General features: G+C 28.9%; 6 protein-coding genes across 10 annotated transcripts in view; 4 read left to right on the plus strand and 2 right to left on the minus strand.

Moving 5' to 3' along the window:
• LOC127064618 (protein phosphatase 1 regulatory subunit 3B) overlaps positions 1-10,078 on the plus strand; it is a 49,306-nt gene extending 39,228 nt beyond the window's left edge. For all 3 annotated transcript variants that reach the window (XM_050995942.1, XM_050995940.1, XM_050995941.1), the window contains exon 5: positions 2,175-10,078. The gene's annotated coding sequence lies outside the window, so the exon portion shown is untranslated. The remainder of the gene's footprint in view (positions 1-2,174) is intronic.
• On the minus strand, positions 9,751-14,213 carry LOC127064617 (serine protease snake-like). Its single transcript, XM_050995939.1, has 6 exons — positions 14,075-14,213; positions 13,431-13,585; positions 12,765-12,877; positions 11,165-11,418; positions 10,501-10,670; positions 9,751-10,290 (listed from the first exon to the last, which is right to left on the minus strand). The coding sequence occupies exons 1-6, from the start codon at positions 14,175-14,177 to the stop codon at positions 10,123-10,125; spliced, it is 963 nt and encodes a 320-aa protein (XP_050851896.1). The 5' UTR covers positions 14,178-14,213; the 3' UTR covers positions 9,751-10,122.
• A 1,955-nt stretch (positions 14,214-16,168) lies between these two features.
• Positions 16,169-19,218, plus strand: LOC127064354 (serine protease snake-like). Its single transcript, XM_050995280.1, has 6 exons — positions 16,169-16,623; positions 17,310-17,570; positions 17,850-18,114; positions 18,273-18,535; positions 18,740-18,903; positions 18,966-19,218. Exons 1-6 carry the CDS (start codon positions 16,539-16,541, stop codon positions 19,137-19,139), a joined length of 1,212 nt encoding a protein of 403 aa, XP_050851237.1. The 5' UTR covers positions 16,169-16,538; the 3' UTR covers positions 19,140-19,218.
• Positions 19,219-19,865: 647 nt separating this feature from the next.
• On the plus strand, positions 19,866-22,169 carry LOC127064356 (uncharacterized). The gene is made up of 4 exons (XM_050995283.1): positions 19,866-20,136; positions 20,450-20,598; positions 20,691-20,928; positions 21,026-22,169. The coding sequence occupies exons 2-4, from the start codon at positions 20,459-20,461 to the stop codon at positions 21,668-21,670; spliced, it is 1,023 nt and encodes a 340-aa protein (XP_050851240.1). The 5' UTR covers positions 19,866-20,136; positions 20,450-20,458; the 3' UTR covers positions 21,671-22,169.
• On the minus strand, positions 22,161-24,306 carry LOC127064355 (interleukin enhancer-binding factor 2 homolog). The gene is made up of 5 exons (XM_050995281.1): positions 24,140-24,306; positions 23,456-23,762; positions 23,064-23,370; positions 22,727-22,984; positions 22,161-22,620 (listed from the first exon to the last, which is right to left on the minus strand). The coding sequence occupies exons 2-5, from the start codon at positions 23,753-23,755 to the stop codon at positions 22,334-22,336; spliced, it is 1,152 nt and encodes a 383-aa protein (XP_050851238.1). The 5' UTR covers positions 23,756-23,762; positions 24,140-24,306; the 3' UTR covers positions 22,161-22,333.
• LOC127064357 (bifunctional peptidase and (3S)-lysyl hydroxylase Jmjd7) lies at positions 24,291-25,890 on the plus strand. 3 transcript variants are annotated; one of them, XM_050995285.1, is made up of 5 exons: positions 24,291-24,524; positions 24,710-24,745; positions 24,893-25,192; positions 25,283-25,532; positions 25,629-25,890. In XM_050995285.1, the coding sequence occupies exons 1-5, from the start codon at positions 24,464-24,466 to the stop codon at positions 25,816-25,818; spliced, it is 837 nt and encodes a 278-aa protein (XP_050851242.1). In that variant the 5' UTR covers positions 24,291-24,463; the 3' UTR covers positions 25,819-25,890. The 3 variants fall into 3 exon arrangements, with proteins under 3 accessions (XP_050851242.1, XP_050851243.1, XP_050851241.1); XM_050995286.1 differs by having other exon boundaries at positions 24,896-25,192; XM_050995284.1 differs by having other exon boundaries at positions 24,710-25,192.
• Positions 25,891-27,557: the final 1,667 nt, after the last annotated feature.

The raw sequence follows: 27,557 nt of genomic DNA on the forward strand, positions 1-27,557 counted from the left end.
TTACGTGAAAAAATTCGGATCTGGCTTTTGTATTATTTCATATATAATAATTACCATGAAAACTTTACGCGCTATGTAATTTGACAAGTGATTTTCTTAATAACATTAATAATTCCTTAATAATAATTTGTTGAAAGGAACTGTTCCAGATATAAACTAGTTTCAGTGATGAATACGTTAAAAGGAGATCCTTGGCCTACTGCCAGTCTTCCTGAACGAATCTAGGAAACGTTTTAATGCGACGTTGGACACTAACATTCTAAACATCATACATACATACATACATACATACATACATAAATACATACATATATATACTGATCAAAATGTACACCGTGTGATTTTTCTTACCCTTGACATCTTACTCGACTCGCCTCAGGCGTTAAACCTTGCGAATATAGGTTGAACGTAGATAGTTTAGTACGAACTCAATTTGGATTCTTAACTCGAAAATTCGATGGCATTGCGATTGCGAAATGTTAACCCGCCGAAACGCGTTAACCTACTTTACAATTTTTTTATTGTTGCTATCGTTGTGCATTTTTAACGTAACAGTAACTTTCTTTCTCTTCCTCCTTCTCCTCCCCTTCTACTCCTTGTTTTCTTCTCTTCTGTGTAAAACGTCATTGCAAGAAAAGAAAGACTTTCGATTTTATTTCGCGAGTTTATATTAGCTCGGATAATAATACGACGGTGTATGTGTGTATGTATTAAATCGCGTATGCGTATGTGTATGTGTATATTTTTCTTATGGAGATATTGTTGATACGTGATCGAAAAATATTTTTTTTCGAAATGCCCGTCCGTCGTAATGTATATATATCTTTTATTTAATTATGACTATCCTCTTTTTCTTTTCACGAATATCGAGAAAATGTATACTTCTGTTTTAGGTCTACACGTCCTATTTTCAAAATTATTCTCGAACGTCTTGAAAGTTCGATACATTGTATCGTCTTTCCTTCTTTCTTTTTTTATTTTTCTTCTTTATAAACAGAATAGAAAATCAAAATTGAATCATCGTCGTTCTGAAGCTCCGATTTTTTTTTTTTTTCTATATATACATACATATCACACGCACATACATATATATATATATATATCTTTTTTATAAATGATACAAGAGAATTATAAAAAATAAAAATTGATCGAAAGAATTTAAAATTTGTATTCATCTTATATACGTATTGTAAAATAAGATCGAGAAAAGAATACAAAATAAACTTATGTATGTAATAGATGTATGTACGTACGTACGTCCGGACGTATCAGGGATATCGAGGACGAAGTATATCCAGGATATAACAGTGTATGTGTTTATGTATATATCTGTACGTATGTGTGTGTATGTTTATGTATTGGTCGTGAGGCGTGGTTGAAAAGTGGTGGCACTGGATCATACATACATACATACATACATACATACATACGTGCATACATACATACATACGTACATACATATGTATATATATATATGTATATACAGGAGTATGCGGAGCAACTGCAGAACATTCGCATCATATACCACGCCTCGTGCGACCACCGTAAAAAGTTTAAGACGTCTAGACGCGTGGGTCGTTCGAAGTAATCTTCACTCGAGTGCCTCGTCCTTATTGCACTTCATCTCTTTCCATCTTGGATGCACCTTTGCTTTTTTTTCCCTCCCTTTTTCTCTTTCTCTCTTTTTCTTTCTGCCTCTCTCTTTCATTTTTTTCTTTTCGAAATGCATCGTCGTAAAATTATTTTTCGTAAAAGAAATATAATTTATATATAGATTGTTTTTGTACGTGCTCGAGTATGCGCTTGAGTGGGTGTACTTGTGTATACAAATTTATTTATTACATCATATGTTGATTATATTTTATAATAATAATTGTATATATATATATATATATATACATAGTAGGATGTAATAATGATTAATATAATGTAATACTATATAGAATTACCGTAATAATATTCATACTAATATAATTACATAATATTATATAATATATATATTATATAAATTTTGATAATTGTATTTTATATATATATATATATAATATTATATAATATTTAGTAATTATCAGAGTATAAAAATATTTTGATACACTATTGGCCATTGAAACTTTGTTATTTAACCAATAAATTTATTCTAATTAATAAAATTAATTCGATATGTGTGTTTACAGATAGCAAGTGCAGCGGGGATTGGGGGACAGCATCATTTACCACTGGAGATAATCAGAAATCAGAATTAATTAGCTGTAGGAGAGTAAGCTCGGCAAATGATCGGACATAGTCCGTCGTCCGATCCGTTGAAACAAGTTCCGCATACTACTACTTGTTTGCTAAGTCCGGCCATCGTCACGTGTGCTTTCTTCTCGATATATATATCTATATATATATACACACATATATATATATATATGTATATATATCCATCATCGCCTTCCTCTTTCTTCTCCTAATTTTCTTTTTTCTTTTTTCTTTTTTTTATTTTTCTTGTTTCCTTCCGTTCCTGTAACCTGCCTGAAGAAAAGGGAGATAAATTTTTAATTACAAAAGCAAAATCCTTCTGGTGAGTCGATTCGTGTGAAACAAATCTCGTTGTTCTCGTCGTTTATCACCCTTTGATATAATATATATATATATGTGTATAAATATATATGTGTATATGTTTATATATATATATATATTTATATCTGTATATATTTTCTATCACGTTGACTTTATTTCACGCTATCCTTTAATTTTTAATCTCTTTCTTCCATCCTTCTCTTCTAAGTCTTTGCTTATGACCTTCCTTCTTTATATCTAACCGACGATATCCTATCGTGAGATACGTACCTATATATAATAAGAATTATAGAATTAAAATATAACATTTACGTTTTTCTTCGAAAATCAAAGAAAGAAGGGAGTCGAGAGATACACGCGCGTGTGTGTGTATATATATACACACACATATATATATACACACACACATATGTTTCAGTGATAAAAAAAATGAAGATGAAAAAAAATGAAGCAACGTCGAGATTCGTTTTGAACTTCCACGCATAATGACACGCGATGTCCTGTTGAATAATCCCATTGCTTTGATGTGCCAATTATTCGTGTTTTAACGTAACGATTATGATGGTGTATATGTAAATATAGCAAGGTATTATTGTTGACCTTGAGAGAGAAAGAGAGTGAAAGAAAGAGAGAGAGAGAGAGAGAGAGAGAGAGAGAGAGAGAGAGAGAGAGAGAGATCTGTTAGAGCAAAAAGAAAAAAAAGTGCTGCTTTTATGCGTAGAAATAAAGTGTATATATATTCACATACATAAAAATAATGTGTATATATATATATATGTATATATACACACGCATATATATGTACATGCGTGTACATATTACTTTTTAGTTCGCACGCGTTATTCTTATTGAAGTGTGTTGTTTCTCAAGCAAGTGACCGACCTTGAACAAGAGACACCTTTACTAGCGAACATGTTCAAAAAGAAATAAATAAGATAAAAAAGGAAAAATAATACACACACGCACAAACATACACACAGATACATTCACACGTGCATGCATGCATGTCAAATTAAAAAAAGAAAATTAAGTGGATAAGAAGAAGTAAAAGAAAAAAAAAAAGGAAGAAGAAGAAGAAGAGATTGTAAATTTTTTGCCAGGTGCTTTAAAAAAAAATACAAAAAAAAAACAGAAAAAAAAGAGGGCTGATTTCAAACGCTTTTGCATCAACTATTTTGATGAAATTACTCAACTAAAATAAATATATATATAATAAATATATATATATAATATGTAAATATAAATACCACGAGTCATCACCCTTTATATATATATATATATATATATATATATATATATATATATATACACAAACATATACGTACATATTTATTAAATGTACATCTCGTCGGCAGGGATATAAAAACGAATGACTAGTGCGAAAATAATTTGAGACGATATGTTAATTAATTAATTATATCGCTTATTACACGTACGTATGTACATACGTACGTTCATATATACGGACATATGTATGTATATATAAATATACATATAACATATAAATATATGCGACGTGATTGTAATTCTTGGTTCCTCAATGAAATTTTTTACGCGTCAATGAGACTTATATTTTGTACGTGTGCATATGTATATGTATGTATATATACACACATACATACATATATATATACATATACATACAAAAAGAGAAAAAGAGAGAGAGAAAGATACAGATAGAGAGAGAGAGAGAGAGAGGAAGATGAAGAAAAGGATTTAAAGAAGCATTACATGTATATCTTGCTTTAAGCATGTATCGCTTGAGTTATACTACTATTCTTCTACTACTACATTACTACTACTATTTCTACTACTACTACAATTACATCTACACGTTATAATATATATTATATATATATATATATATATATATATATATATACATGTACGTGTTATCTTTCGAAAAGCTACTATTACAAGATATATATGTGTGTGCGTGTGTGTATGTATGTATGTATGTATGTATGTATATATATATTGACTCTATCGTTAGAGAAAGGAAGAGAGAGAGAGAGACAATAGAGTTACAGGATAAAGAAAAAATAATATGAAAGATAACAATATATATGTATATATATGTATATATAAATATATACTTGTATACACACACACATACACACACACACATGCACACACAAGAGAGAGAGAGAGAGAGAGAGAGAGAGGAAAAATGTAAAAGTGAAAGAGATTCGAAACGAACGACCTCGATATCTCGTGGACGAACAAGGCGTATTGTAAAGCGGAAAGGCAACTGTGCTGTCCGGAATTTCGAGATTAACGTTTACAATGGAGCACGAAACTCACAAGACAGAGAGAGAAAGAAAAAGAGAAATAGAGAGAGAGAAAGGATGGAAGAGAAAAAGGAAGAAAGAGAAAAAGATACATACCTATCTTCTGTTGAAAAAAGATTGAAATTTGTCGATTACATGAAGATCGCACGAACCAGACAGACATAAACTGCAATAACTGCAATTGCAATTATAAATCTCTTTCTTAAATTCAGGATTTCTTTTCTATTGTTTTTTTTTTCTTCGTTCGTTTGGTTTTGATTATTGTTTTTATTATTATTATTATTACTATTACTATTATTATTATTATTATTATTATTATTATTATTATTATTATTATTATTATTATTATTATTGTTATTATCGTTAGCATATTTTTTTTTCATCCTTTGTTCACTCTCTCTGCCAATAATCATACCGGTGATCACTTTGATAATATAATTTCAAATTCCGTCCATTGGGAAAAAATATTTTTTTTTTTTTACTTTTCTCTTTCGATTTCTATTCACAAAGAAAAATCTTCTATATATGATTGTGAGAACTCGGCTGGGTTTTAATTTATTTTGTTGGAAGCTTACTTTTCGTCTAACGTGTAGACGGATTAATATCAAGGATTGTTCTCATATCATAGTTGCGATTTAAATTGAATGTATCGAGAGAAAAAAAAATGAATAAAAAACTAAATAAAAAAGAAAACAGAAATTACTCGTGAAAATAGAAAGAGAAAAGTAAAAAAAAATCTCCTCTTCGTTCTATGTGTGTCTCCTTTCTTTTTCCGTTTTTCTTGTATACGTCTATTTTCTTATTTATTTATTTATTTATCTTTTTTTTTTGTTTCTTTAATGTTGTCGATTATTTTTTATTCTTATGTCTGAGGACACAAAAATATATTCCCTTCCTTTTTTTTTTTTTCTTGTTTTCTCTCAAATACGCTAAATGTTTTCTTTTAGTTATCAATATTTTTGTTTTCAGAGAACGAAGAGGAAGAGTCCATTCATTGACTACGAAATAGAGAGAGAGAGAGAGAGCGAGAGAGAGAGCGAAAGAGAGAGAGAGATAGAATCAATGTAAAAGTTAAATAGAGCGTAAAAAACGCGTCACATACACGCGCATCCACACACACACGCACACATACATACGTACGAAAAAGAGAGAGTGAGAAAAAGAGAGAGAGGAGAAGAAAAATATGGCTACGACATATTCCAGAAGACGCTGGTGTCTAATCTCGGCGAGTATAAACGCGCCGACGCTTTTTCTCTTTTTTATTATTTTTCTATCTTCCTTTTTTTTATTTTTTATTTTATTTCATTTATTTATTTCTTTTTTTCTTTTGATTCAACGGATAAAATCTTTTTCGTTACTTACAATTATTAAGACCTACTGTGTACTGTCTATGATAATTTGATATTGTGTTCAATACGATTTTTATTTTTTGTTTTTGACAAATCGATTAGAACGTCGAGTGTTTGAATTGAATATGAAAAAGAAAATACAGAGAAAGAGAGAGAGAGAGAGAGGGGGGGGGGAGAGAGAGAGAGATAAAAAGAGAGAGAGAGGGTGGATCCTTTCTTTAATATAATATATATATATACACATTTTATATCAAAGTTCCTAAAAAAAGTGCAGATTTATATAATATAATAGAATATAAGAAACTCGTGCGCAATTATGTGTTGTTCTAATATATCTCTCCTACTCTTTCTTTCTTTCTCTTTCTCTTTCTTTCTTTTCTCTCTCTCTCTCTCTCTCTCTCTCTCTCTCTCTCTCTCTCTCTCGCTCGCTCGCTTTTTTCGTCCTGATGAGAGGAAAAAAAAAGAAGACAAAAAATAAAAATCAAAAAAAAAAAGAAAAAGAAAAGAGAAAAAAAGCATTAAACGAGTAGTAAAACGAGCAAAACTGCCTACCACTTGTTATCGTTCTTCCTTAACGATTATTATTTTAGGAAGTATATACATATAGATATAGGTACTTGTTAATCGTATATTATTTTATTCAATCTTATTATATAATACGATAGAACGCAATGGACAATGCTCGTTGATCTCGTCTTCGAATATTTATTTCGAAGTTTGTTCAACGCTCAACGAGATTTTCTTTTTTCTTTCCTTTTCCTTTTCTTTTCTTTTTTTTTTTTTTTTAATTCAGAAAATAATATAAAATACAATGTGCCACGCATCGTCGAGACAAGTGCGAATATCAATTAATCGATTACGCGTAATCAAGTGTGCGATCATTTTAAGAGAATGTTTATTTACCTTTAGAAATCGTTTTAGTGGATCTTCTTAGATGGATATCGTTTTGCTGTTCTTATTCCAATATATTTCTTTTTTCCCTATTTTTTTTTCTTTTTTTTTATTTTTTTTTTTCTATTTTTTTTTTATTCTTTTTCTTTTTATATATATATATTTTTTTAAATTAAACTGACAGTCATATTATTTTGCTCATTAGATTCATAGAATCTTCTTTGCGTAGATAATTTTGATGATTAATTTTTCTACTTCTTCTTCTTCTTCTTCTTCTTCTTCTTCTTTCTTGTTAATATTTTTTGTTCTAAATGTTGTAGATTAATCAGCGAATTAAATTCTACGTTCTGCGTTGTTTATTTCTTAATGATAAATAATAATAATTCGTTCTCCGTAATAATTTTATGATATATATATATAATTTCTCTTTTTAATCAACTAACCATCTAATACGATATATTATATATATATATATTTATATTTATATTTATATATATATATATCATTTTAAAAGGAAAAAATAGGTCGATCATAGTTTCAAAAGGCCACGTTCAAATTAGATGGATATTTTTTTCGTTTATTACATACCAGATAATATTTCTTCTTATTCTACTTGCTATTTAAAAAATGGCGAGCATATACGCGATACATACATATATATATATACACACATACATACATACAAAAAACGACGAGTTTATAATTTATTAAAGAAATGTTATTCACTTTGCGTACGCTGCCCCGTGTATTGTATAAGAGTAATATCTTTTTCTTTTTTTTTTTTTCTTTTTACCGTTTCTCGTATACATCGCATATACTAAAAAGCCCAAGAAAAAATTTTTTTTTCTTGCGGCGGTTCGAAAAAAAAAAGAAAAAGAGAAATAAAAGTACCAACAAATGAATCGACGAGAAAGAAACGAAAAAAAAAGAAAAAAGAAAAAGAAAAAAAATCCACGTTACTTTTTCGAATTATACATTTATAATATTTTCATGCGCCCGAAAACTAATTCTCAATATCAGCTGTCCTCTTAACTTATTCGTAATTTTAAAAAGCTCGATTATACTTATATAAATATATCTATCTATTTTTTAATAAGTTGTTGATAAGTGTTGGTATATTTGTTTGCAGTAAATACATACATGTGTATATGGGTATGGCCATTGCAAAATAATGTGATTTTCACTAATAACCGATAGAACAATGTTAAGATTATATTATATATAGTTTTTTTAAACGAACAACGATTGTAAATCGAACGATACTTCAAATCAAATCGAACAATGTATTTGCGAATTTTAATTTTCGACTTAAAGAGTCCGACGTTAATACATATATAATCTGTTAAATAATATCGTTCACGAATGTTAATTATTCGGAGCTTTCGAAGCAATTTTTCTTTTCTTTTTTTTTTTTACGACCATATTTGATTATGTCAGACGTAAACAAGAGAAAATGTTAAAGGAAACGAAATTGTTGAATCTTTATATATATATGTATATATATATATATATTTCTTTGATTTTAGATTTACATGTATATATACAACCCCATAAGATACCATTATTTCGAATAATTACGGTTGTTTTTCCTATGCGTTTGAAACGTCATGTTTATACACACACACACACACACACATATATATATACAGATATATGTATATATATATATATAAAGATTCTACAATTTCGTTTCATTTAACTATCTATTTATATATATGTGTGTATGTATGTGTATATATATATATATATACACATACAGACACACATATATATATATATATCAATATCTGTATATTATTTTTTCTTCTCCCCATTTTATGAGAGCCGTAAGACTGATAATCCTCATTAACTATATATATATATACATATATATATATATACATATACATATACATATATAATATATTGTAAATAATGTATGTATAATGTGAACATTTTGGGAACGTGGTTTGATAAAACTTTTACCAAGCATAATTGAGCTTATGAGAAACATATATACCTACATATATCCATTAATATACATAGACAGACAGACACACACACACACACACACATAACATATGCAAAAACATACATACGTAAGCATTAACATAACGTTCGAATTAGCATTATTTCTAATAAAAATATAACCACAATGAGATCGATCTTTTTGTACAAGTTTTATTTATGTAACTCTGTAATGAAGTTACATCGACGATTATGTAACATCTAAGAGGAGCGTGAAGAGTGAAAAAAGAAAAAAAACATTGCCAATAGATTGTTGTTAAACACATGCATCACTGATACACACAACAAACATATTTTTTTTTAATCCTATCCATATTATTCATTTTTCATTTTTCTTATATGAACGAGCGTGTGCATGTATGAGAATACGCACATACGCCGTATTGGCTATATTAGAATTTGTTCGTTTTTATTTGGTTTTGTTTTATTATTATTATTATTATTATTATTATTATTATTATTATTATTATTATTATTATTTTGTTTTTTTTTTATTTTTTTTTTCTTTCTTTTTATATATATATATACTTTAAACTAAACTACAATGGACGATATATATATATATAAAATCAGCTCTGTTACTTTAGATTTATGTTATCTGCGTTACGTTACAATAAATCATCGACCTCGTGATTGTATCATCGTTATTAATTAATTTTATTATTATTATTATTATTATTATTATTATTATTATTATTATATTATTTTTATTTTTATGAACAAATAATTATGTTTTCTTTTTGTTGTATATATTATACACATGCAAACACAAACATACATACACATACACAAACATATATATATATATACACATATATTTTTATCGAACGTTATTTGTATGCATGCTTATATTATGGGAATCGAATTTGTAAATACAAGCTAAATACAAGAAGGCTACAAGGAAGTTCTTGCAATAAAAGAAAAGAAATAAAAGGAATAAAAAATAAAAAATGAAAAAAAGAATGTAAAAACGAATAATTATGTTTCCTTTTGTCATACGTTTATCATAATATCATTCGTAATTATGGCCATACTATCGATTCGATCCAATCCAAATATGAACTGACACGCGTGTATATAGCCGGTGAATTTTTCATTGCACAAAATTTTCCGAAACTTGTTACTCCAACGATGCTATAAGTGCAGTAAGGACGGGCAAGTACTCTTTGCAATGGTCCACCACTGTCACCCTAAAAAAATAAAAATAAAAATAAAAATAGAAAAAAGATCGACGAGTGAAAAGTATGTAAAAAATATTATCTATCAGTTGTTATTTTTTCTTAATTAACATAATATTTATCAATTAGAAAGTAATTAGTAATTTCTAATTATTTAATTATTTTAATTAATGAAAACTAATTTCTATAATATTCGTTGCTCGTTATGCTGAGCATAATTACCTGACACGTATCTTTACCACCCTCTATTATTCCGGCACAAAGAAAATTTCGTATGAATCCTTTAGGCAAATAACGACGACCTAAATCGAATTGATAATTTTTTTTACAAGATACTTCGGTTATATAATCTAATTGCACTTTCATTAGATCCTTGTTTGTCGACATCGCGTCTGAAAGAACGAAAATGAAAATTATTTCAATTATTATAATATATTGTCCGATACGCAGGTATATAGATATTATGTTTTATTAAAGAATCTCTCTAAACGATTACAACGACCGATCATTGATAAAACTTTTCATTTCAAACATACTACTTTGTGTCCTTCTTTTTTTTTCTCCTTTTTTCTTGTCAATCTAAAACGAAAGCAAGTATATCTCTAACTCGTGTATGCATGTAAAAATTTGTTAGTAACTTTGTGAGATATTGACTTCAAAAGCGTTTATTGAATTCTACGTTCAAACTTGTTTAATTCTCGATAATTAAATAATATGAAAACGTTGCTAGATCTCCTATCGAAGAAATATAATATTTTAACATTTGTTAAGACGTTAAAAATAAAACATAAGCGTTGAATAAACGTTATTTTGAAAATTTTAGATATATCGTGTTCTTGCATCAGAGATTTGTATATTGGTACTTTGAATATTATTCATCACCAACCGTAAGACGTTTTACCAAATCCAGTTGCTATAACTTGTTTTTCTGGAGGTTGGAAATTCGTTTCAAGACAGGCTGGCCTAACGTTTGAATTCAATTCCAAAGGATGATCCAATTCAATCAAACCCAAGTCGTGATATTTAGCTGGCAATTGATAATCCGGATGCTTTGTTCTACGTATTATTTTTCTCTCTTGGAAATTATCCTCTCTTATCTCTAAATTCGTGATACCAACTCGTACCATTACAGCCGGCCCACTGTAATTTATACGTTCGAATTTCTAAGAAATTATTTCACGGGGGGAAAAAATAACGATAAGGCGTTTTTAAAGAAAAAAAAAAAATTATTTCAAAGAGAAAAAAAAATCCTATTATAGTCCACCAAAAAATTGGCTCAGCAATGATTAATTAATTGTATCATGCAAAGTGTAAATTCTCGATAAATTATTTCATAAGAAAAAACTTGCGTTTGTGAAGAAAAAAGAATTGTTTAAAAAAAAAGATATAAGCGAATATTATCCATAAAAAAAATTTTACAGATCCAACAATGATTAATTAATTGAACCGTGCAAAATTAAATGTTCGAATTTTTTAATGAACTATTTCATAAGAAAATAATCGCGTTCGAGAAGAAAAAAAATTATTTCAAAAAGAATAAAAGATCTGACAGAGTCAGAAATGATTAATTAATTGAACCATGCAAAATTAAATGTTCGAATTTTTAATAAATTGTTTTATAGAAAAGTGTTACAATTCCAGAACAAAAAATTATAAAAAGAGCAAAAAGAAAACAGAAAAAATGACTAGTTTCTATTACCCATTATAAAAGTTTTATAAAGTCAAGCAATGATCGATTAATTACACCATTATTATTTTCATAATTGCCTATGTATTTTGCATATATTATAGATCAGAAACATGTATGCGTTTCGAGTTCAAGGTACCGTAACGTTGCGTAATGACCTTTACATTGACTATTTTTTTCTTGCAACGCACTATGACATAAAAGATGAAAGTCGAATTAATAAGAAAAAATAAGAAAGAGTTGGTAAAATTTTCGAAAAATTTCATGCAAAATGACGCGCACGAACACAGAAACAAATGTAGAGAAATAACAGAGATATCAGTGACTACTAGTGATATGGATGATGAGTATTGTAATATTAATTATTAGTCTTCTAATATCACATTCTCTATCTCTGTTTCACTTTAAACAAAGCGAGAGAATAAAAGAGAAAGAGAGAGAGAGAGAGAGAAAATTATTATTTTTTTTTCTTTTTTTTACGATACTATCATTCTCACTTAATTAAGACAGATTTATTACTTCGTTAAATTCTAATCATTCTATTTTTCTCAGTTAATATTTCATTTGCTAATTTCTAACTAATCTCTTTTTGTAGATAACCATTAACTATTGCCGAGTAAAAGGTCGAGAGAATAAAAAAAAAAAAAAAAGAAGAAGAAAAGAACAAAAAATTGCATTCTCTCTTTCTCTCTTTCTCTCTCTCTTTCTCTTGATATAACGTTATATGATACTCGTGTGATAGTGTATGTACATAATCCAACCAATTAGAAAATACATTATCTCGTGACTATGATAATACTTGTCGCGTGATTCCAAACAGTGAGCAGCGGTTAGGATATATCTCTCCGAAATGATACTTCCTCCGCATAACCATGACACATCTGATAAGTTCCTACCAAATCCAATTACAGCCTGCAGATATAAAAAAATGATTTAATTAATCGCAATAATAATAAAGAATTAATAATCATTATTGGCTTAGTACAAAAGTTTCCAAATAATTTTATAAATCAATTATACATTTCAAAAGCTTTTTGGTCTAACTATTTCGATTTTTTCAAATGTATAAAACTACAAGCCGAGTCGGTTTCTTAAAAGAAAAAAAAAAAGAAAGAAAATAAAAACATTAGTATAATTAGTCGAGAAAAAATAATTTTAATTAATTTTTAAAACCATATATATATATATGAATTTTTCGTCAATATTCTGTGTGTATTGCATACGTAAAATTATATTATTATTATTATATTACAAATAATAATATTATTATTATTAAATAAAGTAAATTATTATTATGTTTATTATCATTATTATTATTAAAATTATTATTATTAAAAATAATTGTATGATAATTATCGAAAAGAAATTGTATCTTTTGTCATTTTTTTTTTCTGACAAAGATAATAAAATACAAAACGAATTTTGAATCGATTTGATTTATTTTCTTTCTTGAACTTTCACTCACCATATGAGGGAATTCGGCCATTTTAGCTTTAATACCACCAACGATTAATGGTGTCTCGACGATAGCACAACGGGAAACAACATTGGAACCGGCTCCGATTCGAAGGACAGGCGAAGCCTCAATTTCATAAACCAGTTTGCCGTATTCCTCGCATTCTATGGAAAGATCGTCGCAATGAGAAATGTTTATGGAACAAGAGGAGAACTAATCGAAGAATATCCCGTTAATCTTATGCACAAGATATTCGTTTCAATTGAGAACTAAATGATAACAGGTTACAGCGATTATTAATAGTTTTCAAATTTTACATTCATTCCAATTCGAATTTCACTCTAATTAACAAAATCAACAAACATCTATCGCGAATCATGATCGATCAGAGAATGATGATTCCTATAGTTTGAAAATCGCCGAATGAAAAGAATGTTCAATTGAATTGAATTAAATTAAATTGAATTAAAAAAATAAATAAGTAAATTAACAGATCGTTTTCAATTTGTTGAACGAATTGCAACAACAAACACATATCTTCGACCGTGATACGTCAATCTTAAAATAAATTACGCGAGAGAATGATGATTTCTGAAAATTTGAAAACCACTGTATCGAATAAAATTAAAATAAGAAAAAATAAATGGACGAACTCTTTTCACATTTTCGGACAATCGCAACGATAAACGATATATTCCAATGTAAAACGAGAAAAGAGACGATAACAATCGATAAAAATTGTCGTCGAGGATCCATGTTGTCGGATTGCGAAGAAAATCACTTCACTGTAGTTCGTGCTCTCGAGGTCTAAGATTAAATATAGAGGTGGAGAAATCACGTTGAAAAGTAATTTTACGAAACGATCTTTTCTCATTTTACACGATCCTTCTAATCTTAATCGTTAATCGAAACCGATAACGAGCTTAATCACAGAGAACCATAGAACATTAACGTTAACGAGCAAAACGAGTAGTATCTGTATGTATATATATATATATACATAACACACGCGCACACACACACATATATATGTACATATATATACACCATTTGATTTTCAAGTCATTAACTTAATTAAAAACAGACCAGGCTTAAGATTAGTTTCCACATTGTTCGACAGTTAAACAGTTTGACACACAATTTTCTATCATATGATAAAAACCAAGCAATATGTGCGATTGTAAATTCTACGTTTCAATCGTCGATCATTAAATTTATAGAACTCTCAATGGATTTCACGTTGACTTATATCTCGGATATTTATTTTTCCTTTTTCTTTCTTTCTTTCTTTCTTTCTATTTTTTTTTTTTTTTAGAGGTTTTATTATGAAAAAGAAGAGAAGAGAGAGAGAGAGAGAGAAAAAAAATTTGTTTTTTTACGTCTCATAATAATTCTATGAATTAACATACAAATTAAAGCGTGAAAAATTGAAAAATTATACCAGAGTAAGCCAAAGATAAAAAAAGAAAAAAATATATATATATACACGTGTGAGATGCAATATCTAAAATTTAATGTATAAACGATGAATTTAAAAATCGCATAAATCAAATCTATATCGATCGATCAATTTCTTTTTTAATAATTTCTCTTTTCGTCATATCATAAATAAATTATTTGGTATATAAATTACAACCGAGTATTACCATTATTAGGATAATTTCTACGAGAATACAATGAAAATAATGCATAATACGTTTTCCAACGTATAAATCCATCTATCGTGCGAACTGAAATATGGAAAATAAATAATCAAAAATAACCAAGAAAAATTCTATTATGTAATACTTGGAAGTAATTATTTCGTATGAGGAAACAATTTTTGTCTTTTTTTTTTTTTTAAGCATAATTTTTCTACGTTCCAAATAGTTTAGATTTTTTCCTCGTAAATATGCATAAATCATGATACGATCCTCGATACGATCTCTCAAAGGTAATTATAATAGTGCATACATGTCTACGTATAGATGATTAATTAGTATCTTCTATTCGAGAAAATTACGATCTATAATTTAATAGTATCCTACAATTAAATCATATATCCCAATGAATGAATACCGCAGTTATTCAATTTTTCAATTAATTATTTGTCTTATTTCAATAAATTTTTTTTAACGCGATGAAAAGAGGAAAGAATGTATGACAAAAAAGAAGAAGAAAAAAAAAGAATAAGATAAATTTGTTTCAATTTAAAAAGATAGTCACGTTTTTACCAAAGATAATATATTTATTTATGTACTTAATTTCTCGATATGAACGTACCTGTTATAAATAATCGATAAAATTACGTGGCTTATCTTTGAGGAACGTCTTTTTTAATATGTTTCTCTTTTATTTTAAGAAATATTTCTTCTCTCTCTCTCTCTCTCTCTCTCTCTCTCTCTCTCTCTCTCTCTCTCTCTCTCTCTCTCTCTCTCTCTTTCTCTGTATTGTCCTCATTTTTCTCAGTACAAACAACTCATTATTCTTCTATATATAGTTCATAATAAATCATAACAAAATTTATGCTCAATTAAGATTAATACGAAAAATTATTTATATCTACGAACGGTTTATATTCTTCTGCAAGTTTTCTTTCATTCTTTTTTAGTTCTTCTTCCTCTTCCTCTTTTCTCTCGAAGGTTCAAAAAGTAAAAAAAAGAAAGAAAAAGAGGTGGTAAATGAACTAAAAAAAACAAAAAAAAAATGAAGCAAAATAAAAGAAAAAAGACGGAGAAAAAAGGAAAATATCGTAAGACGTCAAAATGTTTCGAGACGAGGAAATTAAGAAAGAAATAGAAAAAGATAATTTTATATATATAGATCCTACGAAAGATTAAGAATTGTCGTCATTTAAAATACTGATTCTTGATACGCACGTTCTATTCTCCTACCATCGTGTGACGAGTGGTCTTCTATCCAATAGTGGGATTGTAGTGGGGCAAATGGGAATGTTACCTACGTTAATAAGAAAGAAGTTGGCAGAAGTAACAGTTGTAACGAACATTTACTACGAGTCGGAAGAATCTAACGAAGGAAGGAATAAGAGAGAAAGAGAGAGAGAGAGAGAGAGAGAGAGAGAGAGAGAGAGAGAGAGCGAGTTCGATGCTCGTGCATTCAGTTCTTTGCTGATCAAAGATGTCTTCCGTGACATTAACATGGATCAACTTTATCGTTCATTTTATTTTGATCTTTCTTCGAACAGAGGGACAACTTTTCGAAGGTAATAATTATTACTCGTTTATTGAAAGAAAAAAATAATGTAATTTGTACGCGAGAATCTGTTTATTTCTTATGTCAAAACGTGACGTCACGTATTTAAGGAAAGATTCTTTCCCAGATTTTCCCGTTTTTATAATAAACTCTGACTTCATTCTTATCAATGTTTCTTTTTTTTCTTCCTTTTTTTTTCTACGATTTATAATTCAGAACGTGTAATCAAAATGTCGCGTCGGTTTTCCTGGAAGTCTTCATACATATATCAAAGTAAAAGTAAGATATATATATATATATATATATATATGTACGTACGTACGTATGTATGTATATATGTATGTATGTATGTATAGAACAAATTTAATTGAAAAATAATTAAAATGTTTCTCTGTTTATTTTTCTGCTTTATACTTGGACAGCTATAAAGATTTCATCAACTTTCAATTTGCGATAACGTTGAATAAATATTGTGGTATATGTCTATATATATGTATGTATATATATATATATATATATATAGTATGTATATATATTTTTTCTTTCCTCATTTCTTTTTCTTACTTGGTAAAATTAATCTTCCAGTTAAAAATTATCGAGGATCAAAGTTTTTTTTTCTTTTTTTTTTCTCTTATCATTAACCGCATGTTCCTTGTGGTTACATCTTTTGTGCATTGTTTTATTTTTTTTATTCAGGAAGTCGATGCTCGATAAATGGAAACAGCGGTATTTGTACAATTTTACCGAAATGTACTGTTGTATATAACGAGTTACTATCCGGAAAACCACCAGAACGTATTTGTGGATACTCGAATTTCGATCCCATTGTTTGTTGTCCTAAGGATGGACAATCTAATCGTGAGACAACATCGACGTCAACTACTACTACTACTACTACTACTACAATACGACCAATGCAACCTAATGAAAATGATCGCGGTGCTCTTGCTCGAGCAAGTGAGTTAATACTGAATTCATAAATATTGTTCCATCAAAAAGAAAAACAAAAAGAAATGTATATTTAATTTATAAATATATTATATATTATAAATATATATTTAAATATATATTTATAAAATTATATATTAAATATATATACATATATAATTATATTTAATTTATAAATTTATATTTAAAATATTTACCGATAAAATAGTAACACACATACACATACACATATATATACATATGTGTTATGTACATGTGTATTATATACATATATCTTTTCTCTAATAGAATGTCAAGAATATTCTCAGTACGTATATGAACTTCAATATCCACCAATTTTAACATTCAATGCGAAACCAGTCAATGTTTCGGTATGCGGTGTTAAGGGTAAGACATTGATAATAGGTGGTACTATAGCACTTCCAAAAGAATTCCCTCACATGGTTGCAATCGGTTACGACAGTAGCGAAGGTATTCTTTGGAATTGTGGTGGAACTTTGGTTTCCGAGAGATACGTTTTAACAGCCGCCCATTGCACATATTCACAAGATTGGTAAGTAAAATTTAAATCGGATTATTAAATCAAAAAAGAAAGAGAAACTTTATTTTCTCTTTCTATTATCTTTTTGTTTTGGATTAATTATTATTAAATTTGATTAAATCAATTCAAAACTTCACGTCGACGATTCTTACAAATTTTTTATTTGTTAGGGGTGGTGCTAGTTGGGCTAGAGTAGGCGATCTAAATCTGGCGAGAACGGACGACAACGCAAGACCAAAAAATTATAGGATAATCAAAAGAATTAGATATCCCAAATATAAAACACCTTCGCAGTATCACGATATCGCACTTTTCAAATTGGAAGCTAACGTGAAATTCAATGCATACGTTAGACCGGCTTGTTTACAAACTACTTTACCAGATGCACCTGAAAATAAAGCGACCGCAACCGGTTGGGGTTTGGTAGACTGGCGTGAGTATCGATTAAGAAAAGAAAAAGATAAATAAAAGAAAAATATGTTCGTAGAGAAATAATGAAAAAATATGTTGAAGAAAAATAGAAGTAAAAAAAGTTAATTACAAAATATATATTACATGCGTAATATATAATATGTATACCTGTGTATGTTATATATATGTGTATATATATATATATTTTTTTTTTTTTTAATTGTAGAAGACGAAACTGGATCGGATAATTTATTGAAGGTCACTTTAAATATCGTACCTCAATCATCTTGCAATGAAAGTTTCAACGATGGTATAGATATTCAATTATTACGTGGCATCGTTAGTGATTGGCAACTTTGTGCTGGTGGATTAGGAAGAGACACTTGTCAGGTAAATGAAATTATAAAATTTTATTTTCAAACGAAATATTCATCTACGCGTGTAAATTTTAGGGTGACAGTGGTGGTCCATTGGTGATTTTTAACGAGGAACATTATTGCATGTACAATATCATTGGTGTTACGAGTTTAGGAAGATTATGTGGTACCAATATTCCAGGAGTATATACCAGAGTTTACAATTATATCCCTTGGCTAGAAAGTGTGATATGGGGTGAAAATAATTAATATTCTATTTACATCTAATAAATGCATCCTTTTGTACTTTATTATTAATAAATCGAAATATATATGCATCGAAATATAATGCTCATTTTCTCATTTCTTATGATTTTAATCTAACTTTAAATTGTAGTGTTCATTTTTTTTTCAATTTATTTTAAATAAATGACGAGACAAAAAGCTTTTCTTCGTTTTTCAAATATTCCGGATAATTAATATCTTTAATATACATTCGAACAATTCGAGTAATATATTTCGCACAAATATTGAGAGAAAAAAGAAAGAAAAAAAACAAACAAACGAACCTCAACAAACCTTAACATTTATCAAAAAATATCACTATATAATTGATTAAAATTTTTTTTTTTGCCAGATCGTTTTAAGAATAATAATTTAATAATAATATTAATGATAAATAATTTATTTATCAGATGTATGTTGAAAAAAAAAAAGAACTTTAACTTTCACATTTATCTTAAATGTAATAATATAATCGTAAAAATTATATATACCTACTTATACACATATTGTATTACGTCCATATAAAAATACATATATATACACACACACAATATGTATATATATATATATATATATATATATATATATATATATATATAATATATACGCACGCACGCGCACGCACACATACGCCCACACATATATAAAGAAGGTAGACGTTCCAGGATATATTCAATATTGATTTTTGGACGCGCAAGCGTCGTCAGATTTTACCTAGTTCTGTATCTATCTCGATCGGTTGTTTCTACGTTTCAAGAGAGAAAGAAAGGGAGAAGAGAGAAGAGAGATAGAGTGATAGAGGGAGACTGAAGAACTGTATCCGTTTGTTCCTTCGGAAAAACGTTCATTGGAAACATCGTTGATCTTTAGATCAAATTTCAATAGAGAACGAACTGTGTTGTGCAACATAAACGGATCGATTGGATACAATTTCTTGTTTGATTCCTGTATATCGAACATATCGAGCAAATCCTTATAAATAGTACGTCGTATTTTAGTCACTATCAAATCCTTATCACATAGAAAAATTTCAACGAGTTCAAATAATTTTTATATATTTTCTTGTGGCCTATTAAAAAAGAAATTATGGTGTCAATCGATTAATATGAAAAGTGAAATTTGAAATTTGATTATTCGGGAGGAGCAAAAAAGAACTTTTTCTTCTTGCTTTCTTGTATTTTTTTTTTCTTTTTTTTTATTATTATTAATATCGAGATATTTATTTTTAATTAAATGAAAGGACAAAAAGCAATGAAATATATATATATATATATATTGTGTGTGTATTTGTTTAGATTAATTCAATGTCGGTCACCGTCAATACTTCTAGAAACGACACTGGATCACCTTCCATGTCAAAAATGGAAGATAATTTATCGAATAGTGATGGACCATTGATTGGAAAGAGCGTTCATCAAAACAGTACCAACAGTCTTCGTATAAGGTGGTTATAAAGACACGTTACTGCGTTATTTAAAAAAAGATAAAAATAAAATAAAATAAAATAATTTCTGTTTCGATTTCTTTTTGTTTTAGTACTGAAAACGTTAATGTTAGCATGACCGTCCTCTCTCGTGGACCAATATTGATCGATGACTCGAGGAAACCTTGCGTATGGACGTTAATAATTTTCTTAGTAATGGTTGGGCTATGTAATCTAATCATAAGTGTTACAATTATCGCTGTATTAAGAATCAGTCAAGGTATGGAGGCAATTGAAGTGATACCGGATGAAAATCTCGTGAAATTTTCCGGTCGTACGGATTTGGACAGAGTAACATAAACTTTTTCAATTTTTCTTTCTTCTTTTCACGAAACATAAAGTAAGTTATTTAATTCATTCGTATAATCAATCTTTATATCATATCTAGATTTGTTTGCAATCTGGCATCTGCCAAAGTTATGGTGACGAGCCAATGGAGATATTATCCGAAAATGGTATTATAGTCGATGTGAATGGTAAATTAAATGTGGGAACATACCATTCGCACTTTGCACTTCTTCCAAATGGTACCAGCATTTCTCAGGTTCGTTCATTCGAGATCAAAGATTTTCGTACTGGTGGGATTTACTTTAGTACAGATTTTCCGAAATTTGGCCTCCCAAGTGGCGTCGATAGAATAGATGTAAAAATAACACAAACCCACAGAATCACGTCACCGGTTAACGAAAGCCTTGGAATCAGTTCGGACGATCGAATTTCTTTGCACGGTGCTGAAGGCATCAAAATGGAAAGCAAGGACATTATTTGGAGTGCCAGTAACGATGTACTTCTTAAAAGCCTCAACGGAAGTATCATATTTGATGCGGAAAATGGCGTTAGCATCGATATCGATAATATACCTGTTGCACCGCTGTTCGTACAAAATCCTACTGATCAAGAACAATTTAAAGTATGCATTTGCATGCCCCAAGGAAAACTCTTTAAGGTTCCTGTACGTGCCGGTGCCAATCTACGATCTATCAATTGCGCTCGAATCAGTAGGACTCCAGAAAACGATCCCTGCTTACGATAAGAATGTTTATATATGAATATATATAAAATTTGTCCTTTAGATGCTTTATTCTACGTATTATGCTTAGAATATAGAAAATGTTGAAGCGAAACAGATAATGTCATATCATAAATCTAAGATGTTCTATATTATATCTTGGAAAATTTCATATAGTTTTAACAAATTAATGGAATCGTTATAAGATATATCTAGATATAAAGAGCAAGAGATACGTATTAATCAACGAAGAAAATAACGATACCACTTGAAATTTTCGTGTCAATGTTACATATAAAAGAAAAAAAGAAAAAGGATCTGAATATTAAATATCGATGTCATGTGTGACGTAACAAAAGTTTTTAGATGAAAGTGGAATATACAGTTTTATTTTATTCGTCAAAAAATGCGACGACTACTTTTCTCATAAATATAGAAATAATACATATATAATTCCAATATGAATGTACTTACATTATAACTTATATGGTGAATTATAATAATACCACTGATATGAAATAAATCTTTTTATTATTCATCATTGACCCTAACATGGAAAAAAGAGAGAGAGAAAAAAAAAGACAATACTTTTTATAATGTATAATGCGTTATATGAATAAACTTTCGTGACGAAGAATTATGAAAATCTTTCTTACGCGTTACAATTAAATTTATGAATTATTCAAGTTATACATTTTCTGTTATCATTTCTTCGTTACTTTCCTCCATGTCTTCTTGTTGCTCCTGTTCTGTAGGAGGCTCATATGCTTTATCTAAAGGACTAGCAACAACACCACCAGCCCATACACTCATCTCAACGGCTAGTTTATTTGTACCTTCTAGAAGAGGTCTATAACCTCCGTGAGCTAGAACACGCAATAGTGTTTGTGCGGTCAAACACACTAAATCCTGTTGCTCTAAGGTCATGGCTGTGTGAACGCGAATGTTACCACCTTCGCAAGGGTCAGATATACCTAATACAAAAAGAAATTAATATTTCGTATCAGATATACCTAAATGAAAAGATATTAATATTTCTATATTATTTCTTACTGAAAGATTTATTACTATGTTACGCACCAGCAGATCCTGGAAGGAATAATCCAGAAGCAAGTAATTGAAGTACCCTTTTGTAAGCTTGATTTATTGGCAACGCCTGTCGACTTGGATTGTTCATTATCGCATTATGTGCGAGTAAATCGAGCATCCAAGGTGACAATGGCTCTAAACCTTCAAACCTACTTCGAAGATCTCTCAGTAATCTAATCAGAACCTTGATACTAGAATGATGAGCATTCTCTTCGAACCAACGAGAATGCCGGATTGCTGCCAAGTGTCCTAAAAATGTAGAAACATAAATAAAATCGTATTTCTCGATGTAGGTACTTCGAAAGATAATCTATACTATTATAATCACCTTGACAGATCTGTACATCTAAATGTTGGTCCGATTCCAATTTACGTAAATTTTGGTGTAACGTTGTGATTAATACCCTTACGGTAGCCTCGTTATTAGCAATATCGAAACCACGTTCTGTTTGTACAAGTCTGAACACTTCCTTAGGATTTCCGGTTTTAAGATCGTTATTGACTTTCGTTCCGAGCGCTTCTACTGCTGTTTTAGTTGGTAGCGTTTTAAGAATAACAACAATATCAGCAATATTATGACCTTTGATCATTGTTCCTTTTTTAAAACTACCGACTTGTCTCACTTCTTCTAATTGCTGCAAATACGAATGTTTTTTTTTTTTAATATAAAATGGATTATTTTCATAATAATAATAATTTATATAATAAAAATCTATATACACAAGCTTCGAAAGTTCCTGGCGCAACAATCAAATTATCCAAAACGCTTTGCAATTTTGTTACTAAATTCAAGATAGATGTTTGTTCCTTCGGAGTTGGACACATATCGGCATTTTTTTTTAAAAGAGCAGATTGAAGGTCGGATTCGTCTGGAGCAGCTTTGACACGAGGAAATGCAGCTTCGCATAACGTATAATCAAATGGATGTCGTGGTAAAAACTGTTTCCGTGGAAATCCCATTCCACGACCCATACCTCCTCTTCCACCTCTGAGCATACCGCCGCGTCCACCTCGTACCATATTGTATCTGCACGATAAAAATATATACTTTAACTTTCTCTCTCACTGACTTCACTAATTATACAAACTTTTGTCGATTTATATAATTAAACAATTCTATAAATTAATTACACAATTTATGTAATGCAAGGTTATATTGAACTACACTGTTTGGGTGTATTATTTTTATCAAATCTCACAAATTTTGCAATAATACACATTTGATCTTTAAAACAAAAAATTTCTTTAAACATGAGATGAATGTTTTATCTTTTAATATCATAAAATCGGTAAAAAATGTGACTAAATTAATAAGACGCGTCAAAAACCTAACCTATGATGAAAATAAAACTACGTACCAACAAAATTCTATCATGTAAATGAATATTTTACTTTTGGACTTACCTTTTATATACTTAAATTAATATATGAAATAAATAAAATATATCATGCGAAATATATTTGCTTAATATAAACTTTTTCACGATATAGATGCTCGCACGAAAAAAAATACTAACGCCGGTTTAATAATGTGGAACGTACTTTACGAACACGGTAGAAGATAAAAAAAATGGCGTTCTTGTGTTCGTAAACATATCAAAAGAATTACTGTATAATCAACGATGTCATTTAATCGTATTTAGTTAATTATAAGAAAATAATTATTAAATACCTTTAAGATTTTATACAAAAATCTTATTCTTTTATTTTCTTTAAACAAGTTGCATTATGATAGATGCAACAGATAAAATTGAAAAAGCATGTCAGGTTCTTTCTCAAGAAGTTAAAGGTTTGTATAAAATTAACACAGATGCGACAAGAAAAGCAACTACATATAAATTTTGTAAAAAATTAAAATAGCTATACGTATGTAACTATTGTGTAAAATATTTTTAAGATTAATAAGATTTGATATATATCATTAGCACATTTATATATGTCATATGCATTTATACATTTATTTTCATTTTATAGAGCTGTACCTAGGAAATGAAATTGCAGAAATAAATGGTACAATTAATCCTTTCATATTTTATCGTGATTATGTTTCCAAAAATTTACCAGTAGTAATACGAAATGGCGTTGAACACTGGCCAGCTGTAAGAAAATGGTCTATAACTTATCTTCGGGAGATTTTAGGTGATAAATTAATTTCAGTAGCTGTCACACCTAATGGATATGCCGATGCGATAACAAAATGTGTTTTTGAGGGCATAACAAAACAATATTTTGTTATGCCAGAAGAACGTTCTCTTACAATGTCTACATTTTTGAATACTCTTGAAAATCATGAATCGGAAAGTATATTTTACATACAGAAACAGAATTCTAACTTTAAAGATTTCACTGAACTTTGGAATGACACAGAAACAGATATTTCATGGGCTACAAATGCTTTCGGTAAAAAGCCTGATGCTATTAATTTTTGGATGGGTGATCACAGAGCAGTAACATCTAGTAAACATCCTTTTCTTTCTTGCAAAATTACAAATTTTAAAACATAGTTGTTGAAATCATTTGTAACACATACGTGTCCATAATTTATAGTGCATAAAGACCCATACGAAAACATATATTGCGTAGTATCAGGTGAAAAAACTTTTATTTTACATCCTCCCACGGATTTACCTTGGATCCCATATGAAAAATATCCGCCTGCTGTTTATAAAGAGATAGAGCCTGGAAAGTGGACTATTGAACCGGTTAATATAAAAAATAATGTAGAGTCAGAATATTCTGAAATTTTTGACACGATACCATGGATAAATATCGATCCTCTTAATCCAGATTATAATAGGTATTTTTGTTTTTCTAATTAGTTTTATCGCTATACAATGCATAGTGACAATAAATATAGAAAATATGTTTAACTACAATAATTACTTACTTATAGATATCCAAAATATAAAAATGTACAAAGATTAGAAGTGACGGTAAAAAAAGGAGATATATTATATCTTCCTTCTCTCTGGTTTCATCACGTAAGACAATCTCATGCATGCATAGCTATAAATTATTGGTATGACATGGAATTCGATATAAAGTATGCATATTTTAAAGCTCTCGAGGCGTTAACTCAATAAATATGAAACAAAGATTAAATGTGAAATATTAACATATACAAAGTTAATACATAAATAAATAAAAATAATATACTCTCATGGCATATTTATTTAAAGTCAGATTATTCTATATGAAAATGTCGATATGATACCATGGATAAATATTGATCCTCTTAAATCAGGTTATGATTTAAAATTGTTCGTTAATCCCGGCTTTATATATATTTATGGAATATAATAAATTAATATTTAAATAACAACACGTTCACTTGAAATATTACATAGTTCTTAACACGCGTTAAATATAAAATAATTTTAATTTAATATTCCAATAAACGTTAATTTTCAACTTGAAATCGTTGACTACACGAAATATTAACAAAACCGGACGATGAAGTAAATTTCGCGGTTACCAAAATAGTTTTATTTCTCCTTCCGACGAATAAATACCAAAATTCAATTTTTCATACCGCTGTACTTGAGTAATTTATACTTTGGATAACTTTATAATAATTTAAACAATACATAACTACTTACACGGGATTTAAAATATTCGTATATTCTAAATAACAATAGCTTTCCAAACAATTCATATTTAAATAATAATACTGCCTGGACATGGTAAAGCTTGAATGCTCCGCGGTAAATAAACAATAATTTTCATCTAATATTCCAATACACACAAATTTCTAACTCAAAAAAAGTGACGAGCGATATCAACAAAGACGAACTTTTGACTGACTCTGACGATTTTCGAGACAGTATTCTTTTGTATCGCGTCGAGTAAACATCGAAGTTCTCTTTCTTCGAACGTCTAAGAACAGCAAATTTATACTTTTGCTTATTTTATAATTATTTAAACGATCTACAATTTACGTAGAATACGATAAAATTAATATTTAAACGATAGTACATTCCCTAAAACACTATACGTCTCGTAACACGTATTAAGCGAAAAATAATTAAATTTAATATTTCCATAGAATTAATTGTGAAAACATGGCCAATGATTTTATCTAATATCGACAACAAAGAATTTTCTACGAACTTTGATAGTTACAATTTAATTTTTTCATAAACGTAAATCGCGAATCCGATTGAAAAAAATTAATAAATGTTAATAATAATAATAATTAATAAAGGTTAATTAATCACGACGAGTAAATATATGGAACTTTCGTGTTTCTAAACGTGACGATTTTTCAAATTAATATTTCGTAATATCAGATTTATTTAAACGATATAAAATTACGCGGAGTTAAATAAAGCGATATTTAAACAATAGTAAATACGAGTAAAAATTACACGGATCGGAATATGTATTAAATATAAAACAATTTTCATTTATTTTCTCTTAGACATAAATTTTCTATTGGTTAATCGTATTGGTTAAGTGAAAATAAAACGTTCCATTGCCTTCGAAAGTTACTTTATATTTCGACGAGTGAACATAGAAATTGTCACAGGATGCCTTTTCTACGAAGAAATAACGAAGAATTAAAGCAACTATATTTCGATATCACACACTTTTTGAATAATTTATACAATTTATTTTGTTTGAAATATACATTTTGAATTGGTGGTCTTCGGCTACGCGTGACGTTATCAAAAAGACACACTGTCGAATTTAACGAATCAGTGTGGCTTTACATTCAGACGAGTGAACATTTAAGATGCTTCAGATGCTTTTCTTCGAGGAACAATAAAGAGTTAATACAAAAATTGTGAAGTGAGACTATTTGGTTTCGTGAGACGTCAAC

This window comes from Vespula vulgaris, chromosome 6 (genome assembly GCF_905475345.1).
Source record: "Vespula vulgaris chromosome 6, iyVesVulg1.1, whole genome shotgun sequence".
Classification (NCBI taxonomy): domain Eukaryota; kingdom Metazoa; phylum Arthropoda; class Insecta; order Hymenoptera; family Vespidae; genus Vespula; species Vespula vulgaris.